This window comes from Semicossyphus pulcher, unplaced genomic scaffold (genome assembly GCF_022749685.1).
Source record: "Semicossyphus pulcher isolate SPU_LCO1_2020_fin unplaced genomic scaffold, fSemPul1.0.p SCAF_6, whole genome shotgun sequence".
Lineage (NCBI taxonomy): Eukaryota > Metazoa > Chordata > Actinopteri > Labriformes > Labridae > Semicossyphus > Semicossyphus pulcher.
In genome coordinates, this window is record NW_027211737.1 from 24,838,239 (window position 1) to 24,858,166 (window position 19,928).

General features: G+C 43.3%; 1 protein-coding gene across 1 annotated transcript in view; it reads left to right on the forward strand.

The window, feature by feature from the left end:
* LOC138610152 (transmembrane protein 132C) overlaps positions 1 to 19,928 on the forward strand; it is a 178,482-nt gene that overhangs the window by 74,078 nt on the left and 84,476 nt on the right. The window contains exon 3 of the mRNA XM_069682860.1: positions 15,941 to 16,087. Within this exon, the coding sequence (XP_069538961.1) occupies positions 15,941 to 16,087 (147 nt within the window). The remainder of the gene's footprint in view (positions 1 to 15,940; positions 16,088 to 19,928) is intronic.

Genomic DNA, 19,928 nt, shown 5'->3' on the forward strand with positions numbered 1-19,928 from the left:
TGGCTGGATCCTACAAGACTTTAGGTGCCAGACGTGTTGTGGTTTCTGTTGCAGTCAGAGTAGTGCAGCGTTTCATCTGACTTTGGTTGTGTGCAGGAATAACAGTCTGTGTGCTGATCAAAAGTCGAACACACAAAACACATCGGCCGTATGCAGGCGTCGATCCCCTGTCCATCGTCTGTTAGCATTTTAGCTTTCTCTTCTCATAAGAGCAGCTAACTATCTGGTCGTAGACGTCGTCTCTCAACTATAACACTATTCTCCTGTCTAAGGTTGTTAGTCAGTAGACAATGACCAGCACACAGAAGGAAAGCCTTCGCCCGAGTGGGAAGGAAGCCCCGAAAAATTAGGGGGCAATCCCTGAGGTATTGTCAGACAAAAGCTATAGAGTTTTAAAACTTGTAGTCATCATACCCAGATCTTGTGTTCACATAGTTAATTTGTTGGATGATAATGTCCTCAACCCTCCTAGTCCACTATGTAAACTAGTGTAAGTAGTTTCTCGTTGGATGATGGAGTTTTTGCAAATGTAGGCGCCGTGCATATACGCACTGAATCTTTAATAGGCCGCAGTCCTCTCTCTCTCTATCTCTCTCTCTCTCGGAGCTACATCAGGCCGTAAGTGGCTCCCTGTGGTTTTGCATGATTTGAAAAGTTGTGTCGTTACATTAGCGGCCGGTGTCTCCCTCTAATCCCATTTGCCTTGTGGTTACAAACAGGGTGCCAGCAGAGCCACTCAGCTGAAGGAGCAGGGAATCCATGCTTTATACGAAGGGGCCCTAATTCAATTGACATTACTGGCTGCCTTTAATGGATTTCACCTGGTGAGTCTGCAAATTGAATATTTTAAGGCATATCAACTCCTCCTGAGTAACTGAAGGGAGAGGGCGCAATTTTCATTTCGTAGGCATTTGGTAGTAACGAGACGGTGACATACAGGAGATTATAATCTATTCCTTCAGGGTGAAAGCTGATGCATCTGCGGGAAAGCGCTGTCCTTCTTACCCGTGCTTTAGGCTTTTATCTCCCCTGAGCTATTTGATGTTCTCAACCGCTGGAGCGCTCTCTCTCTTATGCTCACACACCTACATCCTTTGGCGCACCTCAGGCCTCCCTGCTTCAGCCTTGTCTTCCTGTGAGAAGTCAAACCCTCTGCTGTGTCGTCTCATTGAGCCTCTGAGGTTATTGTTTTATCTCTCAGCGTGTTGATCTGTGCGCGAGGTGGGCGGCCGTCCTCCCCCTGCTCTCTCCGTTAAGGTCAGTGCACAGCGGATGAAGTCGTGTCGTTCAGATGAGTGCCGTACACTGACAGCTAATTCTCATCAAAGCAGCTGTGGGCAAAGGGGGGCCGGGACTCTGGGTGCCCAGAGGCCCTCTTGCTTCTCTGTGGTTTCTCCTCTACTTATCAGGCTTACTGACTCACTGTGTGGAGATATGGCCCTGCAGTGTGCTCACATCCGGAGTCCGCTAGCTCTATGAAAAGTTGCAATTCACTTGTAGTGCCAGTTTATGAGGCAGCAGAGAGAGAGGAAGCAGCAGAAACATGTCAACAGCACCGTGCTGTAACATTTTTCATTCCCAGAGCAGCTTCGTCTGATGATCTGCACCAACACCCTCAGCTCCTCTCCGTTCCTCTTCTTGCCCTCTTTCCTCTCCTCCTCCCTGTAACATGGTTTGCATTGATTTATTCCCTTCCACCAATTAAAAGCAATTTCGTGAGCATTAGAGTAAGCCATGCCGGGAGCCGTTTACTGCGGCAGGCTGTTTAGTAACTCACTGTGTGCATGAGCGTGTGTGTGTGTGTGTGTGTGTGTGTGTGTGTGTGTGTGTGTGTGTGTGTGTGTGTGTGTGTGTGAGTGAGCTCCTGGGTGCCTCCGCTCTGCTTGTGTCACTCTGTGAATGTGTTCGGCAGGCATGAGCGTATGCATGTGTGTGCCTTTCACTCATGTTTAGGTAGACAGATGGGTGTGTATCAGAGATTCCTGGCACGTGCAGGGCATTAGTTCTCTGTTTGCAGGCTAAATCCTCGTGTTGTTGAAGCGGTGTCAGTTGCCTTTGCCACGACACAAAGCTTATCTTTTACCGACTCCCGTACCCCCCTCTGGGAAGAGGAGACATGGGGGGGGGGCGGGGCCTGTGATGAGGGGACGTGTGAAGGAAGGCAGGAAGCTACTCGCTGGTGTAAATAACCCCTGGCTCAGGGGGAAGGTTAAGAAGGCAACACCATGCTGAATACTGAGTGTTATCCCTGAAGGACCCGGGTTGCTCTGCAGCCGCCGTGTCAGAACTGCGTGACACGATGGCAGTCATCACATCAGTGTGTCTCTGTTTGTCACAAACTATCACCGACTCCACATCCGCCATCCAGCCTGTTGATGGACACATGCTGTATTAATATGGCTCTGGTATGCTGACGGTGGAAGACTGAATGTTTTCCGGGAGCATTTTAAACTCTGGGAAAGTAAATAGTGCAAACAGTAAGTTCAGGCAAAACTTTGTGACTGAAAAAACATTTTTCACAACTTTTGTCCTTGACAGTGAGATCGTGAAGACAAAACAGATATTTTCCATCCTGCTTATGTGACCTTACTGTTCATTTTTATGATTGTTTGCTCGTTTTCATTAAACCTCCGAGTCACGGGATCATTTAATAACATTTGGGACAGAAACACACTCTGACAATTTGAAATGAGAAACAGGGCTGCGCCATAAATTGCAATTTCATACTTATCGCAATATGAGCACACGCAGTAAGCACATGGCAAAAGTCCGAATTTATTGCATTAAAGCAAAATCGGACCCGTTGACCTCACCTTCAAATAAGCGCAGAGTCCCTTTTACTTGCCGCATGTGGCTGCACGTTTGACAAATGAAAACCAGTGTCTATTATACCCCTTTCCCACCTAGATTTTAGCGTGTGGGTTTTTCAGACCCGGGAAGACCCGCTTGTAGATGCTGATTGTCTCTTTTCCCATTGCCAGTGAAGTATACTCCTGTCGGTCTCTTTTCCGCTGCGTCACCGTCTGACATCACAAACGTGCCGGAGACAGGGTTAGTGACAGTGAAGATGTTACGGTGGTTAGGTCTTTATTGTATCTATTACTCATTCAGTGTGTTTATTAAACCTGGCGCCGACAAATTTGGAACGACGTTCGAGCGCTGCTCAGACGGAGACGGGTAGAATTTGTAGCTGAGGAGGAGTCGCAGGAGATACCAATAGCATCGTGCCGGAGAGGGGGCAGAGATTAGCGTGTCGATACAGGTTTTGTGTTCCAATAAATGCTGAGGCGATAGTTACCCGGGTCTACTGCAGAGTCATTTGACCTGGGTCTGAATGCCAATTGTAGCCTCTCTCATTAAGCAAAAAAGCCGGGTGTTAGTGGGTGTTAGTGGGTTTTTTTGACCAGGGGGAAAGCAGCTTTAGAAGCCCATATACATCAATTGTTTATCTGCTTGTCTGTGCAGTGAAGTGCTTTTTTCCCTTCACTCAAACGCCACACGTCACATTAGGACCTGATTGCTGTCAGGTGTCAAGTTTGCACAAAAGCAGGAGAAAAAGTAAAGCTGAACCTGTGTCAGAGAAAGACGGTCAAAAGGCTGTTGTGCGTAGCGGCGGGAGGAAGAAGGTAAACGATCAGCACTAATATGTGCATGCGAGCACGGCAGCTCGGAGTCTCCGTCAGATTTATCAGGATGAAGGATAAAGAAATTGACACCACAGTGAGTGACAGGAGGGACGGGAAGGACTTCGCTGCTCTTTAGGTGGAAATAAAGTTTAAAAAGTAACGATAACAATCGTGTTTTCTCCGTTTCTCAAGCGACATTTTTACAGTAGGCTATAGGCCTACTGCTTGCATGAAACAGCAAACAAAGCATATAGTGATATGCTTAGACAGCTTCACAGACCTACATGTGCGTAACACTCCTAAGTCATTATTTAAACAGGAGTCTCTATCTCTCTCTCTCTCAGTAGAGAGTCAGATAGGTAGGGTCAGACGCTCTGTCACGCAGAACAGGATCAAATTAGTGATTCGCAGTTGCTGTGTACAAAAACAATCCGTCTCATAAAAGCCCGGGACACCAAGTGATGTTTTACGGTATTTGATGGAGCCCTCGGTATAATGGACATTCTTTCAAAACCATTTTGACGCCACCGCATGTTTGTGTTGATTTTGGCGCCCCCTGTGGACAAAGCCGTACCTCTCATCTCTGATTTTGTCCTGTACATGCTTAAGTGGTGGTTTTTAACAAAAAGTCTCATCCTGCTTTCTTTAACAGTCAATATGTATCACTCACTTTACATGTTTGCCCTAGAAAATAAACAAAGGCAGTGTGCGGTTAATTGCTTAATCTGACATCTACCCCCCACCAGCAGTTTCAGGCATGAAAAATAACTACATAGAAACAATCAGTCTTGGTGCTGATGGTCTGGTTTGCTTTTGTAGCTCATATAGAATCCATCCATCCATCCATTCATTATCCATACCGCTTATCCTGTTCAGGGTTGCGGGGGGCTGGAGCCTATCCCAGCTGTCATTGGGCGAAGGGCCGGGTACACCCTGGACTGGTCGCCAGTCAATCACAGGGCTGACACATAGAGACAGACAACCTTACGCACTCACACCCACACCTATGGGCAATTTAGAGTCACCAATTAACCTTACAAGAATGTCTTTGGACTGTGGGAGGAAGCCGAAGACCCCGGAGAGAACCCACGCATGCACTGGGAGAACATGCAAACTCCACACAGAAAGGCCCACCTTGCCCAAACCGGGGTTTGAACGGGTGACCTTCTAGCTGTGAGGCAACAGCGCTCATATAGAATCATCAGAATTAATTTCAGTATGTTTCATAAGCAGAGAAAAACTCCTCACAGGAGCTTTAAGTGGTAAAAAAAAAAATGAAGTGCTGCTTTTTGGATTCATTTTGGATTCAGGATGTTGCAAACACAGGTAATGTGTAAAACATGAACAGAAACTAAATGTTACAGCTAATATGCACTCTTTAATATTGGTTTATTCATCACACTTTATATTGTTAAGGCAGTATTGAACAACAATCGTGCAGGCCTCATCTCAAAGACAAATGATAATAAAAATAGCACCTGCACATCATGTTTGCTTAAAGCATCACGGCAGTGCACCAGTCTGCTGTTTGAGTTTATGGACAACTCTGCAGTAAATGGAGCGTACAAGGGCGAACAACACCGCCTTACTATTTGTGTACACACATTTCATGAGTGCACACGATGTATGAACATCTTCTTTAATAACATGAAGTAACTATGGTAACCTTTTGTACAGTAACTAAGAAACTGGGCAACACGTTTGCATGAGACGAGCTAGAAACAGGAGGCATACTTCGCCTTTTGAGGGCAACAACCTTTCACTTGCACTGACATGGAGATTGCTCTCGGTGGTAACAGCTCAGTGTACGGGGATTTGTCCGTGCAGATCAGTGTATACCAATTATTTTCTCATCAGAATCCACTGAGGTGACCTTAAGATTCAGGATCTTCACCTTTCCGTTGTGCACCCTTTGAACCACACACACCACATAACCAGAGAAGAGACATCAGAGTGTGAGCATCCGAGCCGGGGCCTTTAATATATAGTTTCATATTTACCAACTATCCTCTGGGCATGAAACTATTTATTCCTCCCATTTTCTCAAAACAGGAAATGAAATGAAAAGGAGCAAAAACACATGCACAGAAATAGAAAAAAAAACAACAAGTGTGCCAAAGGCAACACAGCGACATTATCTCCTCGTCACAGCTTAACAGAGGCCTGCTCCCATGAGTGTGTTCCTGTTTGCTTTAGTGCGTGTGTACATACATGTGCAGGCAATACATGCATGGGTACATATGTGCATGTGAAGATTAGTATTTGTGTGTTCTCTGGAGCTTGTGTGAGAGCGTTTGCTGTTGTGCTCAAAATGAAAGGCACCGTGTTTACCTACTCACACGTTCATCTGCAGATTAGCCCGCGGCTGCCTGTCTGCCCCCGTGCAGGAAATACACACTTTACCAGAAGCCTTTGTTGAGCCCCTCTCTACCTGCTCGCTCTAAATCTGCTCCTCTCAAATACACTTTAATATCCTCCAACAAGGGATGATACTGCAACTCGCAGGCAAGAGGAACTGTTTCCCAAACTCTCCAACTAACTGCGCTCAGTCATGTTGCTTTAATAAAGAGAGACGTTGTTGAATTTGTTGGATTAAATTAGAGTCTGGTTGGATTGAGAACCCTTTTATCTGATGAAACAGCAGATGAAACGCTGCGCAAATATTTTATAAGTCTTAAAATACCTCACATCCGAGTATTATTGACTGTTTCTGTTTCTCTCCGCTGCTTCCCTCCCCCCTCCCCGCTCGCTCTTTTCCTCCTCTCGCTGTGCGCTTGAATGTCGTGAAAATCCAATTAGGTGGACACATTCTGCGAGAACACCACAAAACCGCGCTCCATGATAGCAATCATATGAATTCTTCAAATGGGATTTTCGATGCTCCCCGTTCGCATCGTGTCTACACTAACGATAGAGTAATTGGCAAACAGATCTCCATACACAATGCTTCCCCCTCTCTTTTACGGCCACTCAGCATAACAACGGGCACTTCTGTAATCTCTGCTGTGTGATTCAGAAACGAAATGTGTCCCCTTCCATGTGGGGGATATGACTGCAGTAGGTAGAGTATGTTACATGCTCTCCCATTGACATTGTTGCATTGTTGCTGCATTGTTATTTTCTACAAAATCACCTCAGGCAGTTTGTGGCACTTCCTGAAACAGCCCTGTGATGCCAAGTGAAAGCTAAAAAGTAGCTATCAGTAATAAATGCTAATGCTACATGGATACGGCGGGGGAATCCTAAACACTTTCTTATCATTCGTGTTGACATTATGTCGCTTAAAAAGAGGGAGCGAATGAATAATTCATAGTGAGAGAAAAGGCAGATAGAGGGAGGATATTATGTTTACCTGACCACGCTGACACTCAGTGAAGGTCTGTACCTGCATCGTGCTCATATCACTGTTTTCATAAAGGGACTCAAAAGTGTCCGTGCATTAAATTTGAATCCCTCTTTTGTTGTCCTGTTGACATCTTATGATGATTTGTCCTCTGCGAGTCGGCTAACGGTACTTATTTTGGTCTCTTGTTACCTATAGCATTGAAGCATCTGTTGCCCTTCTCTGTTGAATGCTCGAGATGAGCATCACAACACATCGATTTAACTAACTGCAGAGTGCGCTGTCACGCTCTGTCCCTGCATGCATACCGAGTCAGTCACTCAGCCTCTTTGCTAACCTGCAATTTTCATTTTCTTTCCCCCTGTTTTTCTACCTACCAAAGCTCCTTCACATACCAGCTTACATTTAGTTGTTTTTTCTTGTTCTCTATGTTTTCTAAAGGAGATGAAAAAGAAACGGCTATGCTAGCAGCTCTTTGAAGCTGTACTTAAAACCTCAACTTCGAGATTAATGCTAGCAATGTCATGGCAACATGCTCACATTGGTAATGTAAACATATAGATGCTAAACAGGAACTATACTTACAATGTCCCCATCTTAATTTGGCATGTTAGCATCAAGCAGCTAACTCCAGTGTTAAAAAAATAAAGCCAATGCGAAAGTGCAAAAATTGCTGTTAGAGTGTCCACTTGAGGCTGGCCCCAAAAGCCAAACATACCCCATTAGGGCCCATATTTCATGATCAGGTTTTGTTATATATAGCTCAAGTTTTTATAAAACTTATCCTTTAAATTATATTCAGCCTTGAATTATAGGGGCAGGGTCACTTGAGTGACAGGTGGATACTGCTGGCTGTCTGCTTGATGTCAATGCAGCAATTCAGTCACTGAACTTAATTTTGCTGTGTTTGTGTTGTTGGAGCCTTTTTGGGGATTTTTTCATTAAAAAATCCAACAAATAATCTAGTTTGCTGTGTGATTTCATTTGAACTATCTGGCTGTCCAATAAGTCTGTGCTCCCGCCTTTTCAGTGAGTTAAATTCTACTGTATTGATATGTTTGCACTAAGTAGCAGGTATAGGCTACTTGGCTCGTTAGATCGTTTTTGTCTGTTTCATACTTATTTTTATTCCCGGGTTGGTACAAAGGAGTCAGGTATCGTTGTTGGCTTTTCCACGGAGAGATTACGATGAACCGTAGTCATGAGAAGACCATTTATTATATGTTACCCAGTATGTGTCGTTCAGCCGCCACTTTCTCATCAGAGATTTGGGCCAGCGAGCGGCAAGTCTGCGACTTCTTTAGTCTGATGAATTGAAAAACTGCTGTCATGAACCATAAAAATAATCTTACTCTGTGGGACACACAAAGTTAAACTAGCCTATTCACCCGCTAATGAATCAGCCACTGGTGTAGACTGTTGATAACTTGGCGTATGCTAACAACTCGCTCCTGTCCAGCACCACCCTCTTACCCGAATGAGGTAACTACCAAACCGCAGACACGTCGGCCAAATCCCACACTTAGGGCTTCAGTCAAGAAACCAATGGGTGGTATCCCGGTGGTTACGTCCATTATTCATACAATCTACAGTTAGCATGCTAATACTAGCTAATTAGCACTAAACGTTAAGTCCATCTGAGAACTGCGGGAATGTCAGGTATTTACCCTGTGTGTACTATATTTCATTGCAATTCATCCACACGTTATCGAGACATTTCACTCAGAACTAACAATACTAGTATCATAATTAAAATATAATTTCGTCATTCTCGTAGCCTCCTGTCATATATCAGGCCAAATAGTGTTCCCTACCTCTTTCTACCCTCGCCAACGTGTGTAGCCTCCCCTTGAGTTAAGTTCATCTTGGCTATTTTGGACCAGGTCATTTCCTGCTGCCTTATTTCATGGTCTTGCTGTTGTTAGTTCTGCACAATGCCATGAAGATGCCACATGGCCCCCGTAATAAGCAAAGTCTGCAATAGAAAGAATCAGGCAATCACCATCACCATCAAGTCACAGGGACACATTGTCAGACCATAAACATCTAAAAATGTTGTGCCAGCCCATCTGGTAGATGCTGGGATATTAAACAGGTCAAGTGACAACTTTGACCATCTGGGGGTGGAAGATTAAAAGTCAGATTTGGGTCAACTGTCTTGGCATAATGCAACAAAAGAGCTAAATTTCCTGGTAATCCAGAGGTAGCAGTATGCCCCAGTAGTTCCAAACTGGTGGGCTGACAGACCAATATAGCCATCCTTGGAGTCTTGCTGCTAGCGTGGCTAAAACAGAGCCTAAGTCATAAAGATAAATAGGCAAGCAGACACACAGTCAATGCTCAGTGCTGTCTAATGGCTAAAAGGGAGGGTTGGTGCGCTAAACCATCAATAATACGTCAGTGTGTTAAGGCATGGCCTCCTGCATTCGCTCTCAGACACATTAACACATCAGTAAAGAGCTTCAATTTCCTGTTTTGAATTTTTTAAGACTCTGCAAAAGTTTCCATGTGGAAATAAAAAAGTCTGTTCCGATATTTCACTTCCGAATTAGAGTGTAGGCGTTTGACCTGATTTATTTTTTGTCTGCCCCTGCCTGTGTGTGTGTGTGTGTGTGTGTGCGTGCGTGTTCGTTCCACTGTCTGCTCCTGTGGCAGTTACGGTCTATGAAGCAGCAGACTTGCAGATGAGCGCGGTGCTTTACACTGTTCCATTAGCCGTAAACCACAAACCATCACAAAGTACCGTCCTCCCGCTGTCTTTCTGCCATTCCCTCTCACTGTAGCTTCATTCGTTTCCCCCGTTCCCCACTGAGCCGCTGAATTCCCTGCACACTGTTTATGTAGGCGGGATGGCACAATAAAACAGGAAAGGCTTCCTCGGGGAGCCGATGATTGTGGATGCATACGGGCCTCAAAGGAGAGAGATGGTCAGAATAGATCACCAAACCGTGTGATGCATCTGACCCCGGAGCAGTCCTGCAGACACAGATGGAAACAGGCCACAGAAGTAGCTGCAAAGCACCGTGGGTTGGGGCACAGACCACTGGCTAGGGACTCCCATTATTGTCCAGCCTCGACCTTATTGGATTTCCCCCGGAAATGTTTATTCCTTTCACTGCCCCGCTGAGGAGTAGCTCTCCTCCTTATCTCATCACTATTTATTAAGGGGGCCCCCGAGGAGTCTGAGCATACAACCAGGTCTGAGGGAGGATGGGCATGGAGAGACAGAGTTAAGACTGAAAAAGAACCCAGAAAATACAGCATTTGCAGCACGATTTCCTTCACTTTTTATCCAAGGGGTCATGATGACATGAAATGACACAAGAATCCAGAGTAGACCACTGTGCTCGCTGATTGCCTCTGTACGACCTGCATCCACGTCTCTTTGTTCAGCTCAGTTTGGCTCACACTCACAGCAGTGCTGATGAAGCTCGTCAGGTTCTCCTACGGTTGCTGACAGTTTTGAGGAGTTGGGTTTAGAGTAACTTTTAAACTGTCATCCAAACTCTGCTTTCTCTTTATACTGCGTCTCTGCTTCCCTCTGTGGGTTGTCTAGTTGTGTAGTACTTGGTATTCAGAGCATTAAGTCTCCATGTAGCATCTAGCTAATGCCCTTGACTTCACTCCTTATTTGTGTCCTAAAATGGCACACAAACAGTGACACAGTCAAGTTGTATTCAATGTTTACATAAAACAACAAGCTGAGAGAAATGAAACACGCTGCTGCCTAAAGCATAAATAATTTATTTGTACAGTGAGTTGGCAATTTTGTCGAATTGTCTTAAGGTGTCGGTTCAACTCTTTGGTCTTGACTGAAAGTATCTCAACTGCCCTTGGAAGGAAGTCCGTGAAAATCATTTATAATTCGATAGGGATGAATCCTGCAGAATTGTAGATATGATGACTTTTCCTCAATGGACCGGCACCAAATTTGGTCGGGAAATCCATTTCCCCCTCAGGCTGAATTTAAACAGCTTGTAGACATTTTCATTGGATCAAATTTTAGTTTGTTCAATGATTTGGTTCATCACAAAATACCTGCAGAGCTAATGACATTCCCATTAGCTTCAGTTGAACTGTTAAGCATGCTAAAATGCTAAGCTATGAAGGTACACGTGGTAAACATTCAACCCCTTCTCATCCCTGTATGCTCTGTCACAACCCTTTGGCGTCTCTTATGGACACCAAAGGTAGCGCCTGTTCTTCTTCCTGTCTAACACGAGGTTAACTTCTGTTTGGTTAGATTAAGGCAAAAAGAAACTACATGGTTATGGAAAAATCATGGCGTAGGTTACAAAAGTAATTCACATTGGACTCAAACCCTGGTCTCCAAGGGTGAATGTCCTTTGTTGTTTGGCCCATCCATCGCCAGCGACCACAACACAAACTGGATTCTCTCAGCCTTTGAACTCCGTCACCAGGAGCTGTTTCTCTGATCTTCTGCCATTGCGGCAGATGGGTTCACAAGTTGAGAACTTGGTGCTTCTAATGCAGATGCTGAAGGATACATGTTGTGGTCTGTGACAAAGCTTCTGTATTTCACACATTATACCAGCTTTACATCACCATGTGAGCTCAAAGCACTAATGTGACTCAGTGTAGCCTGAAACACGAGTTAGCATTGCCGTATACACTTAAAGGGTTGTTAAAATCATGCTTGGAGTTTAATGACTCTACTCTGGTGAACATTAGTTTTGATAAATATGCGGAGTATAACCCTGGCTTTGGTTACAGCATGAATAATAATAGTCTGTAGTATGGGGTGAATGCTCTTTAACCTGCAGGAGGCTGCTACGCTGGCTGGTTAGAAGGCCAAATTGACCATTAAGTCAATAAAAGACACTCCAACCGTACCAACATGTGCTCTGGATATGTGCGCAGGATATGGTCGGTGGAGTAATGACTGGTTTCCTTCTGAGACTCGACTGTGTTTAAAACATTCTGAAGCCTCACTGGAAACCACTGATAGACATCCTGACCAGTGAAGTGAAAAGAAACCAGATACAAGACCCCCCTGCACCCCCCGGGACCGGAGGAGGGCTGTGCTCGAGCTCTTTGTGTTACAGTCGCATGCTCACAGCCTGTAAGTTCCTCCTCAGCACTTCCTTTCACTCTGCCGTTAACAGTGGATCTTCCATTTAGTGGAAAAAAAATCCACCCTTGGACTGACACTGAGCTTTTATTTTGTGATGTCCGTGCAGGCCATGATGAAGTGTTGTCATTAAGTTTTTGGTGTAGTTACCTCTCCTCCACCTGTCTCAACTAAAGTAAACAAGCTGAGGTGATTTGCTTCTTTCCAATATACTTCAGCAAGCAGTGTTGTTGCTTTCAGTCATGGGAGGGTGAACAGAAATATAAATAAAGCCTTTTAGCTGACTGAAAACTGAGGATTTCTGAGGTTGCAGATATATAGTACATTGTGGCTGCCCCCTCTGTGGTCAGTAGGAACTCTAAAAGGAATCAAACCATTTATTTACATGAAGTTGAAATTATTTGATTGCTATTATTACTGATCTGTTTATTTTTAAAGACTAACTTCTCCTGTCGTTCCTGCCCATAGCTGTGTCCCAGTTCAGGGGCCGCATCCTTCGAAAGACGTACAGTATTTGAAGCCAATTAGCCAATCAGAAAAATGAACTCTATGATGTAAAGCAGCATGATAAGAACTAACTATAATGACAGAAACCATGTTTGAGAAAAATGTATTTGCCGTTTATTTTGATTTTATAGTTTGACTCATGTCCCATCTGTTAACATGGAGGAGGCGGGCTTTATGACATAAACTGCAGCCAGTCAGCAGGGGGCGTTAGAGATGTCATCCATCTTTTTATACAGTCCCTGGTTTCAACTCAATCAACTAGCTAACAATACAAATGTTAAATGAATAAAAGGGGCCTTGAAACAAATTATCTCTGAAATAACAGGTTGAATAACGTGGCGCTAGTTGTGTTAGCTAGTTAGCCCACTAGCTACCTGTTGCTAGGCGTCAGGAGCCACGTTTGGTGACACAAGGTTAAGGGCGGGAACAGCTGGTGACGCAAACAGAATATCATCTGTAGACCAGACCGTCTCATTTCAGTTCGGCCTTAACGATCTATGCAGGCTACGATTGACTCATCCTCTGTAGACCTCGTCCCTCGAAGGATGTAGCCTCTGAATTAAGACACAGCTCTTGTGTCTCCTGGTCTCTTGATTATCCGCACCTGTGTTCATTACTCACCTGCCCCTGATTTAGTTACTATTGAACCCTGTTCATATACTCTCTGATTTTACCTGCTCCCCCGCAAGATTGTCCTTGTTCGTATTTGTGGGTTCTTTGCTTTGCAACATTTTCCCAAATTTTCCAAACAGTTTCCCGAAGTGCTTTGTTTGTTGGTTGTTTGGCTTTGTTCCCTTCTGACCCCATGTGTGCCACTGCCTGGTTTGCCAAAAAGACAAAGATATTTGGACAGAATGCTTAATAAGTCTTCATGAGATTATGTTTGGGGGGTTGCTAGCTAACGTTAGCCTCAGGAGCTCCAATGTTTCACATTGGAAACTGTCAGCAGCTATGTCAACTTCTGTCCTTCTATCTCTAATTGGCTATCGTGGTCTCGCTTGGAAAGCACTGACATAATAATCCAGATTTAAAAGGCTAAATATCAAAAATGTTAGATTTTATGTGGATGTCAGATTATATGACTCTGTGACCCATTTGGGAGCTGTAAGATTGGAACTGCAAAACCCTGACACAGAAGATGATCTGGGCCAAACATGGGTACCAATAGAAGGCCACAACAAGATTCCTCCCCCAAATGAAGGGGGGAGAATTGGGTAAAAAAGCAGCCCAATCAATCTATTTTCTGAGTCTGGCCTTAGTCAGTCAAACTGGAGGACAAAAAAAGGCTTTGTGGCTCACGTCACCAAAAAACAAAAAATAGCATGTCAGACTTGTTTTGGCTCACGGCTGGCTCAAAACCAACGACAGATAAAGGGAGGTTAAAAAAAGATACTGCAACAGAATAATCGATCTATTTAAATCCAAATAAAGTGTGGGAATCAGTAGTGATAGTGTGTATGCACACGTGAAAATATGGTGAGTGGGGTGTTGTGTGGATAATAGGAAAAACAACAGTAAGGATGAGACACGTGGGGAACAGATTGTCGTCACAGCCCTCTCCTACGCAGTTTGACAACTAATTTTTTATATAATAATGGTCACCAGTGCAGAGTACAGCGTGTTGTATGTAACTTTAAACATGACATGTAAACCTTTATAGTATTTTCTGGTCAGGAGAATTAAATGACATTTGTGACACCTGTGGGTGTGTGTGTGTTTTGGGCTATTAAATTCCTCATTCTCTTTTTTCCTACCTACTGGGAAGCAAACAGCAGAACGAACTTCACTCCTAAGTGAGGCCGAATGGTTCAAGGTTTACTTTCATTCATAAGCCAGATGCTTGTTGTTGTCGTGGGGTAGAATAGTAATCTTACAGTTAAAGTAAGATTGTAAGAAAGTAAGTTGTGAAAGACAGCAAACAAGGTGGCAGGGGTCGAATATGAAGCCATGTGTCTCAGTCAAGTCAAGGCAAGAATGTATTGGTTTATTGCTTCTTGGACTGACGCAGCCTGACTCCAAAAGACAAAATTATTGTGTTGTCTGTAAACGTGATGTTGTGGCAGAGTCTATAAAAGTCTGCAGGCCGTCATGCATATACAACAGAGAGGGGAAGCAGCTGGCAAAAAGACATCAAATCATCATGAAAGTGCAATGGAAAAATGCAACCACACTCGTACGTACTCACACGGAGAACACGCACATTCATAGTGACCCATAGTATCTTCATACTTATAGAGAAGGGAAGCACACCATCTGTCATATTACCCATTTTCACTCAGCTTATAACCTCCTTCACAACATGATAAACTCTCACATCACAGACAGAGGCTTGACTGGAGAGGGCAGATATATTCATTGGCATGCAGACAAGCAATCGCATAGTGCATGTTTAAGTGCAGCAACAAATTCAAGATGAAAGCGGCGTCCTATCTTTGGTCTCATCTGCCAGCCTGGTATGGATCGGACAGGGAAAGTGATTGGGCCTTCTTTCATAATTTAGTCCTCTCTTCAATCCTCGGACTGAGCTGTCACTTTCAGGCACAATCACACACGTTCTCTGCTCTGTTATTGAGCATTAGTCTAAATCTATTTTACGTCAACACTTTTGCTTCAAATCAATTACTGTACACTGGATTTACATTGTGCGCTATCGTTTTTAAAGACATTTTCATTCACAGTCTTTTTTTTTATGGACATTTTCCTCCTTTGTAGTCCGCCGAGCCAAGGACATTGACGCTGTAATTTTGCTGCAGTCAAAGACATCTTTTCAGAATGTCATTTTCAGGCTAAGAGAGAATGAATGCATTACTGATGGAGGTAAAGGTGGAAGAGGAGTGACACAATGGCATAGTTACATCTCAGTTTTAGAGTAACCTAATTTTAGGCCGAATAGCACATTTTATTTTTATGCCATAAGATCCCAAAGTATTGTTTTTTAATGAGCTGATTTTTGGAGTCAAAACAAACTAGATTAAAAAAGAGATGGTTAAGGATCTATTAACTGCACGTTAAAGTAGCAGGTGTTTGCTCAGTTTTGATTATTAGATTGGCCTGTGGAATACAAAATCAACACACATGTTTAAAACAGTCAATTGTCCTCCTGGGAAACAAAACCAGTTTGATCAAAACCAAGACAACAGCTGCGACATCTTTTAAAGACAAGACAGTGCGGTGAACCATCTGGGTAATGTATTGCTTGACAGAATTACAAAAAGGAAGGAGAAAAAAAACTCATTGTCTGTCTGGACGCAGCTGCTCTGCATGGATCAGCTGGAAACATCCAATGACACACAGAAATGAGGATCTTCTTGGTAACAGAAGCGAATCCTTCAGACTTATACATTCATAAACATGTCTTTTCTTTCTCCGCAGAGTGAAGTTGAAAGAAGGAGTGACCTTTCTCGGAGCTCGCCCCAGCAACCCCACTCAGTGGATTGTTAGCCAGGATGTGAGGAGTGAAGGCCACCGCGTGGTGACTCTGCACTGCCGCAGGAAGGAGTCGGGCTACGACCAGCAAAGGTCAGCAGATAAATTACTTCACTTTAGAAAAAGACAACTCTATGAAAGATACAAAGATATAAAAGAATATCAAACAGAACATCTCCAAACAATGTCCTTCCTTTTTCCAAGTACAGTACAAGTAAATAAACCTGCAGGAATTCATAGTAGCCTACTTGTTACTTTTATGCACAGCAGCAAACTGTTAATATAGCGAACATGCTAGCAAACAGGCCATTTACATGACCAACATTAGAATTATTATGGAGTCTTTTTTTTTTAGCACGCCTCATGAATGTAAGTCCAGACCTCGCTCTTCTTTTACCTCATTTTTGGTCTCCACCATTTTTAAAGGGAAATCTAAGCTGCTAAATGCCTGATTGTATTCAGCAGCTAGCTTACTTTGTACTTCTGCGATTTGGCTGCATAGGTAGCACCTTGTTGGTTTAGCATAGCTGCCTGTGCTGCTGTTCAGAGTTATATGAGAGTGGTGTGACTGAATCAAAACATTTAAGTTTTAGGCAATAAAATCAAAACAAAGAACTGAGAGAGGCTAACATGAACCAAGAACTGTGTGGAGCTACAGACATTAGGTATAATTATCTGTGGCTACGGCAATACATACAACCCCTTTCTCATTACACAAAGTCCTTTTTTAAATAATAAATACAAAATATGTCTTATTGCATCTTTTTTTTTTTTACTGATTTGTTTAAAGTCTCCTAAAAGCCACCATCTTAAAGTTTAAATTAAACAACAGTACAAGCTGTTAACATTACCTTGACATGCGAACATGCTAGCAACATTAGGAATTATTGGGAGACATTTTTGCCCATCTGGTGTAAGAAAGTCGAGATTTCCCTCTTCTTCAAGCTCAGATTTGGTCTCCACCATTTTTGGAGTGAAATCTGTTGTAAATGTTGGATTCTATCCACCTGCTAGCTAACTTCGTCTAACAGGCTTACTTTGTGCTTCTGCCATTTGGGGCCGTTAGCATAGGTAGCATCATGGTGGTTGAGCATGGTTGCTGTTGAGAGTGGTTTGATTGAATCAAAACATTAATGTTTGGGGCAATGAAATGAAAACAATGAGCTGAAACATGAAGAGCTAAAGGGAACTGGTGCCCCCTTTCATATTACAGTCATGTTTTCCCATGTTAATAGGGTCATATTTGTTATTGCAGCTCTAACTTGTGTACAAATATTCCAAATGAACTCTCTTTCGTTTATGATTTTTAGTGACATGAGGCCTCCTGTATGCTATCCTCTTCTTTAGATCACAAAGCAGAAGTATTATGCTACATTTATAAATTGCTGGATTGTATGCATGCATTATTTGTTACATTAACGATTACTTGAGTCCATAATCCCGCTGCTACAAACTCTCACTTTTGTGATATGCAACCATTGAGCTATCACCATCACTTACATAGTAGTGGTTCAATCTCATAAAAAAAGCTTTGTAGTCCTTTACATTACCGTCGGTGGTTGTCCACATTTCACAGGAGATACACAGGCAGTGAAACGTGCAGTGTGAGTGGTTATCTAAGTGATGTTCCCTCTGCTGAAATGATGCACTTGACTTGACATGAAGGCCATTGGATATATCTTTGAGACCACTGTGGGGAGGGGAAAGTTAATAGAACACTGCGATATACCCTCCCCTCTCCCTTTCTCCCTCTCTCTCTCCCTCTCTCTCTCTCTCTCTGGCTTTTATTTGCATACTTATTTTCTCCGCTGCCACAGCCTCTGAGTTGTTTTGGTCATTTCCTATCTGCATTCACGTCCTGAAGCTAATCTGGCAGATAGGGGAGTGATTGCCAGCGCTGGGAAAAAAAAGGTTGCTGTGTTAATTAAGTGCTGATTGAAGGCCTTTGTGTGTTTTAATGCGTTTTTCCTTCCCGGATCAGGAAGGAGTTTTAATAGATCTAACTTTCTAGTGACAGGTGTAATTTTATGGATTAAGGCAGATTTGGGGGTTGGGGAAAGCTCCACTTATTTGCTCTTTAGCTTTTCGTTCCACTTAGCAAATTGTGAAACTACTCCCTTAAGAAAACAGACACTTGACGTCGCTGCTGCAACTTTATAATCAAAGTCGTGCAGGGGTTATTTAAGTGTGGAGCAGTCTGGGAAACATGTAATGTGAATCTGGTGGTTCAGTGATTAGTTTGGACGTGCCGCTATTAAAGGATCACTACTCAGAATGATTATGGTGCAACTACAGAGCTACAGTGCGTAGAATAAAGAAATATGCTGATTGGCTGTAGAGCAGAAGCAGCTTAATATAAAACCTTTTAGTCAGTATTTTGTAGCGTGATTCTGCAGAGCTACATCAGTGTCGGTTGCCGGTGGTTACACTCAGATCTTAATGACATATTTTTTTACGTGGGTTTAAAATTTTCACTTCTCAGAAAAACAACTTTAATTGACTTTATTAGCTGTAAGTTCGAACACGAGCTGCCCCGCGAACCCGGTCGCCTCCGCACAACAACTTCTTTTCAGACCTTCCATTCACTCGTATAATAAGTTCTGACAGCTCAGCCTTATAAATAGAAAGGTTTTGACTGCCTGCAAATATGCACAGATGCAAAGTGTATGTTGATAATCATTTGCTTTGCACCCTCCCTCTTTTTTATGGAAAATGGCCACAAAGTCTGAAGCTGCTACGTGATCATGACTGAGTAAGGCACTAAAAGTACAAAGAAGCTTGAGCTGTAAGCTTGAAATGATTTCTGTTATCACGTTATTTGTGGTAAAGTACACACTGTATATTTAATGCATGATTTTATAGTTGCTTTATATTACTGTGGCAGAACACCGAGAGACATTTTGGTTCTGTTCATGTCAGCAGTTTCTCAAAGCATGACATGTTTAAAGGGGATTTTCGTGGAATAAATTTTAGCTCCCCAAAGTCTACTTGGCAACCTGAGTATGTCAGCGAGCCATCCTGTATTTTTTGTCCAAGTTGAGTTCTTGCCCTTTAACAATAACGTTCCCATGGATGTCATATATCACGCTGTGGGTAGCTTTAAGCGGAGCCGCAGCGTCTCGAACAACATAAAAAGGAGCTTTCAGCAAACTGCAGCAGCAAGCAGCAACACTTGGCAGCTGGCTCCTCCTTCCCTCCGGAGCCCTTCTCCACTTTTTATTCAGGTGCATTTTTTACTGCTTGGTCTCATGAACTCACCTTCTCTCCCAACACACACACTCACCACGAACACATGCTCAGTTACAGTTGTAAAATCATGTTTTATTGATTTACTAAGTGAAGCAGCCAGAGACAAGAGTGAGCATATTTAGTCTAATCCCTGCTGTTTGGGCCGTGTACGCTGGACCGCTCCTTAATCCCCCGAGCTGTCAAAGTCACTTCACAGAGACGACCAAAGACGCCCTGTGATGGCTTTACAATACACAATGCTCCCATTTCTTCTTGCCTCTTGTCCTCCCCTCTCCCAGTCATTTCAATGAAGCTCTTTAAGAAGAGGATTAGACACAGCTATCTCATCTGTTGAGCCGTCATTCAGCTCGCTTTCTTCCTCTCTGCTGCTTTTGCATTATAGGAGGATGATGAGGCGTTTAAATGCTGTAGGTCAAAGAAATGTTGATGCTGTTTGCATCTTAATTAAAAAAATGTTAAACAAAGGATGAACATGGTTATCAACTTATTCAGATATGGCTTCAATCTTCAAGAGCCTGTCTTCGTGAAAGTATAATTTCTTAAAATCGGTTACAGTATTGGGGTGAGAGTCGCAGGGTGACTCACGATACAATGCGATGCGATACGATATGATGTGATACGACACGATGTGATACGATACGATATAATGCAGAATGATACGATGCAATATGGTACAATACGATAC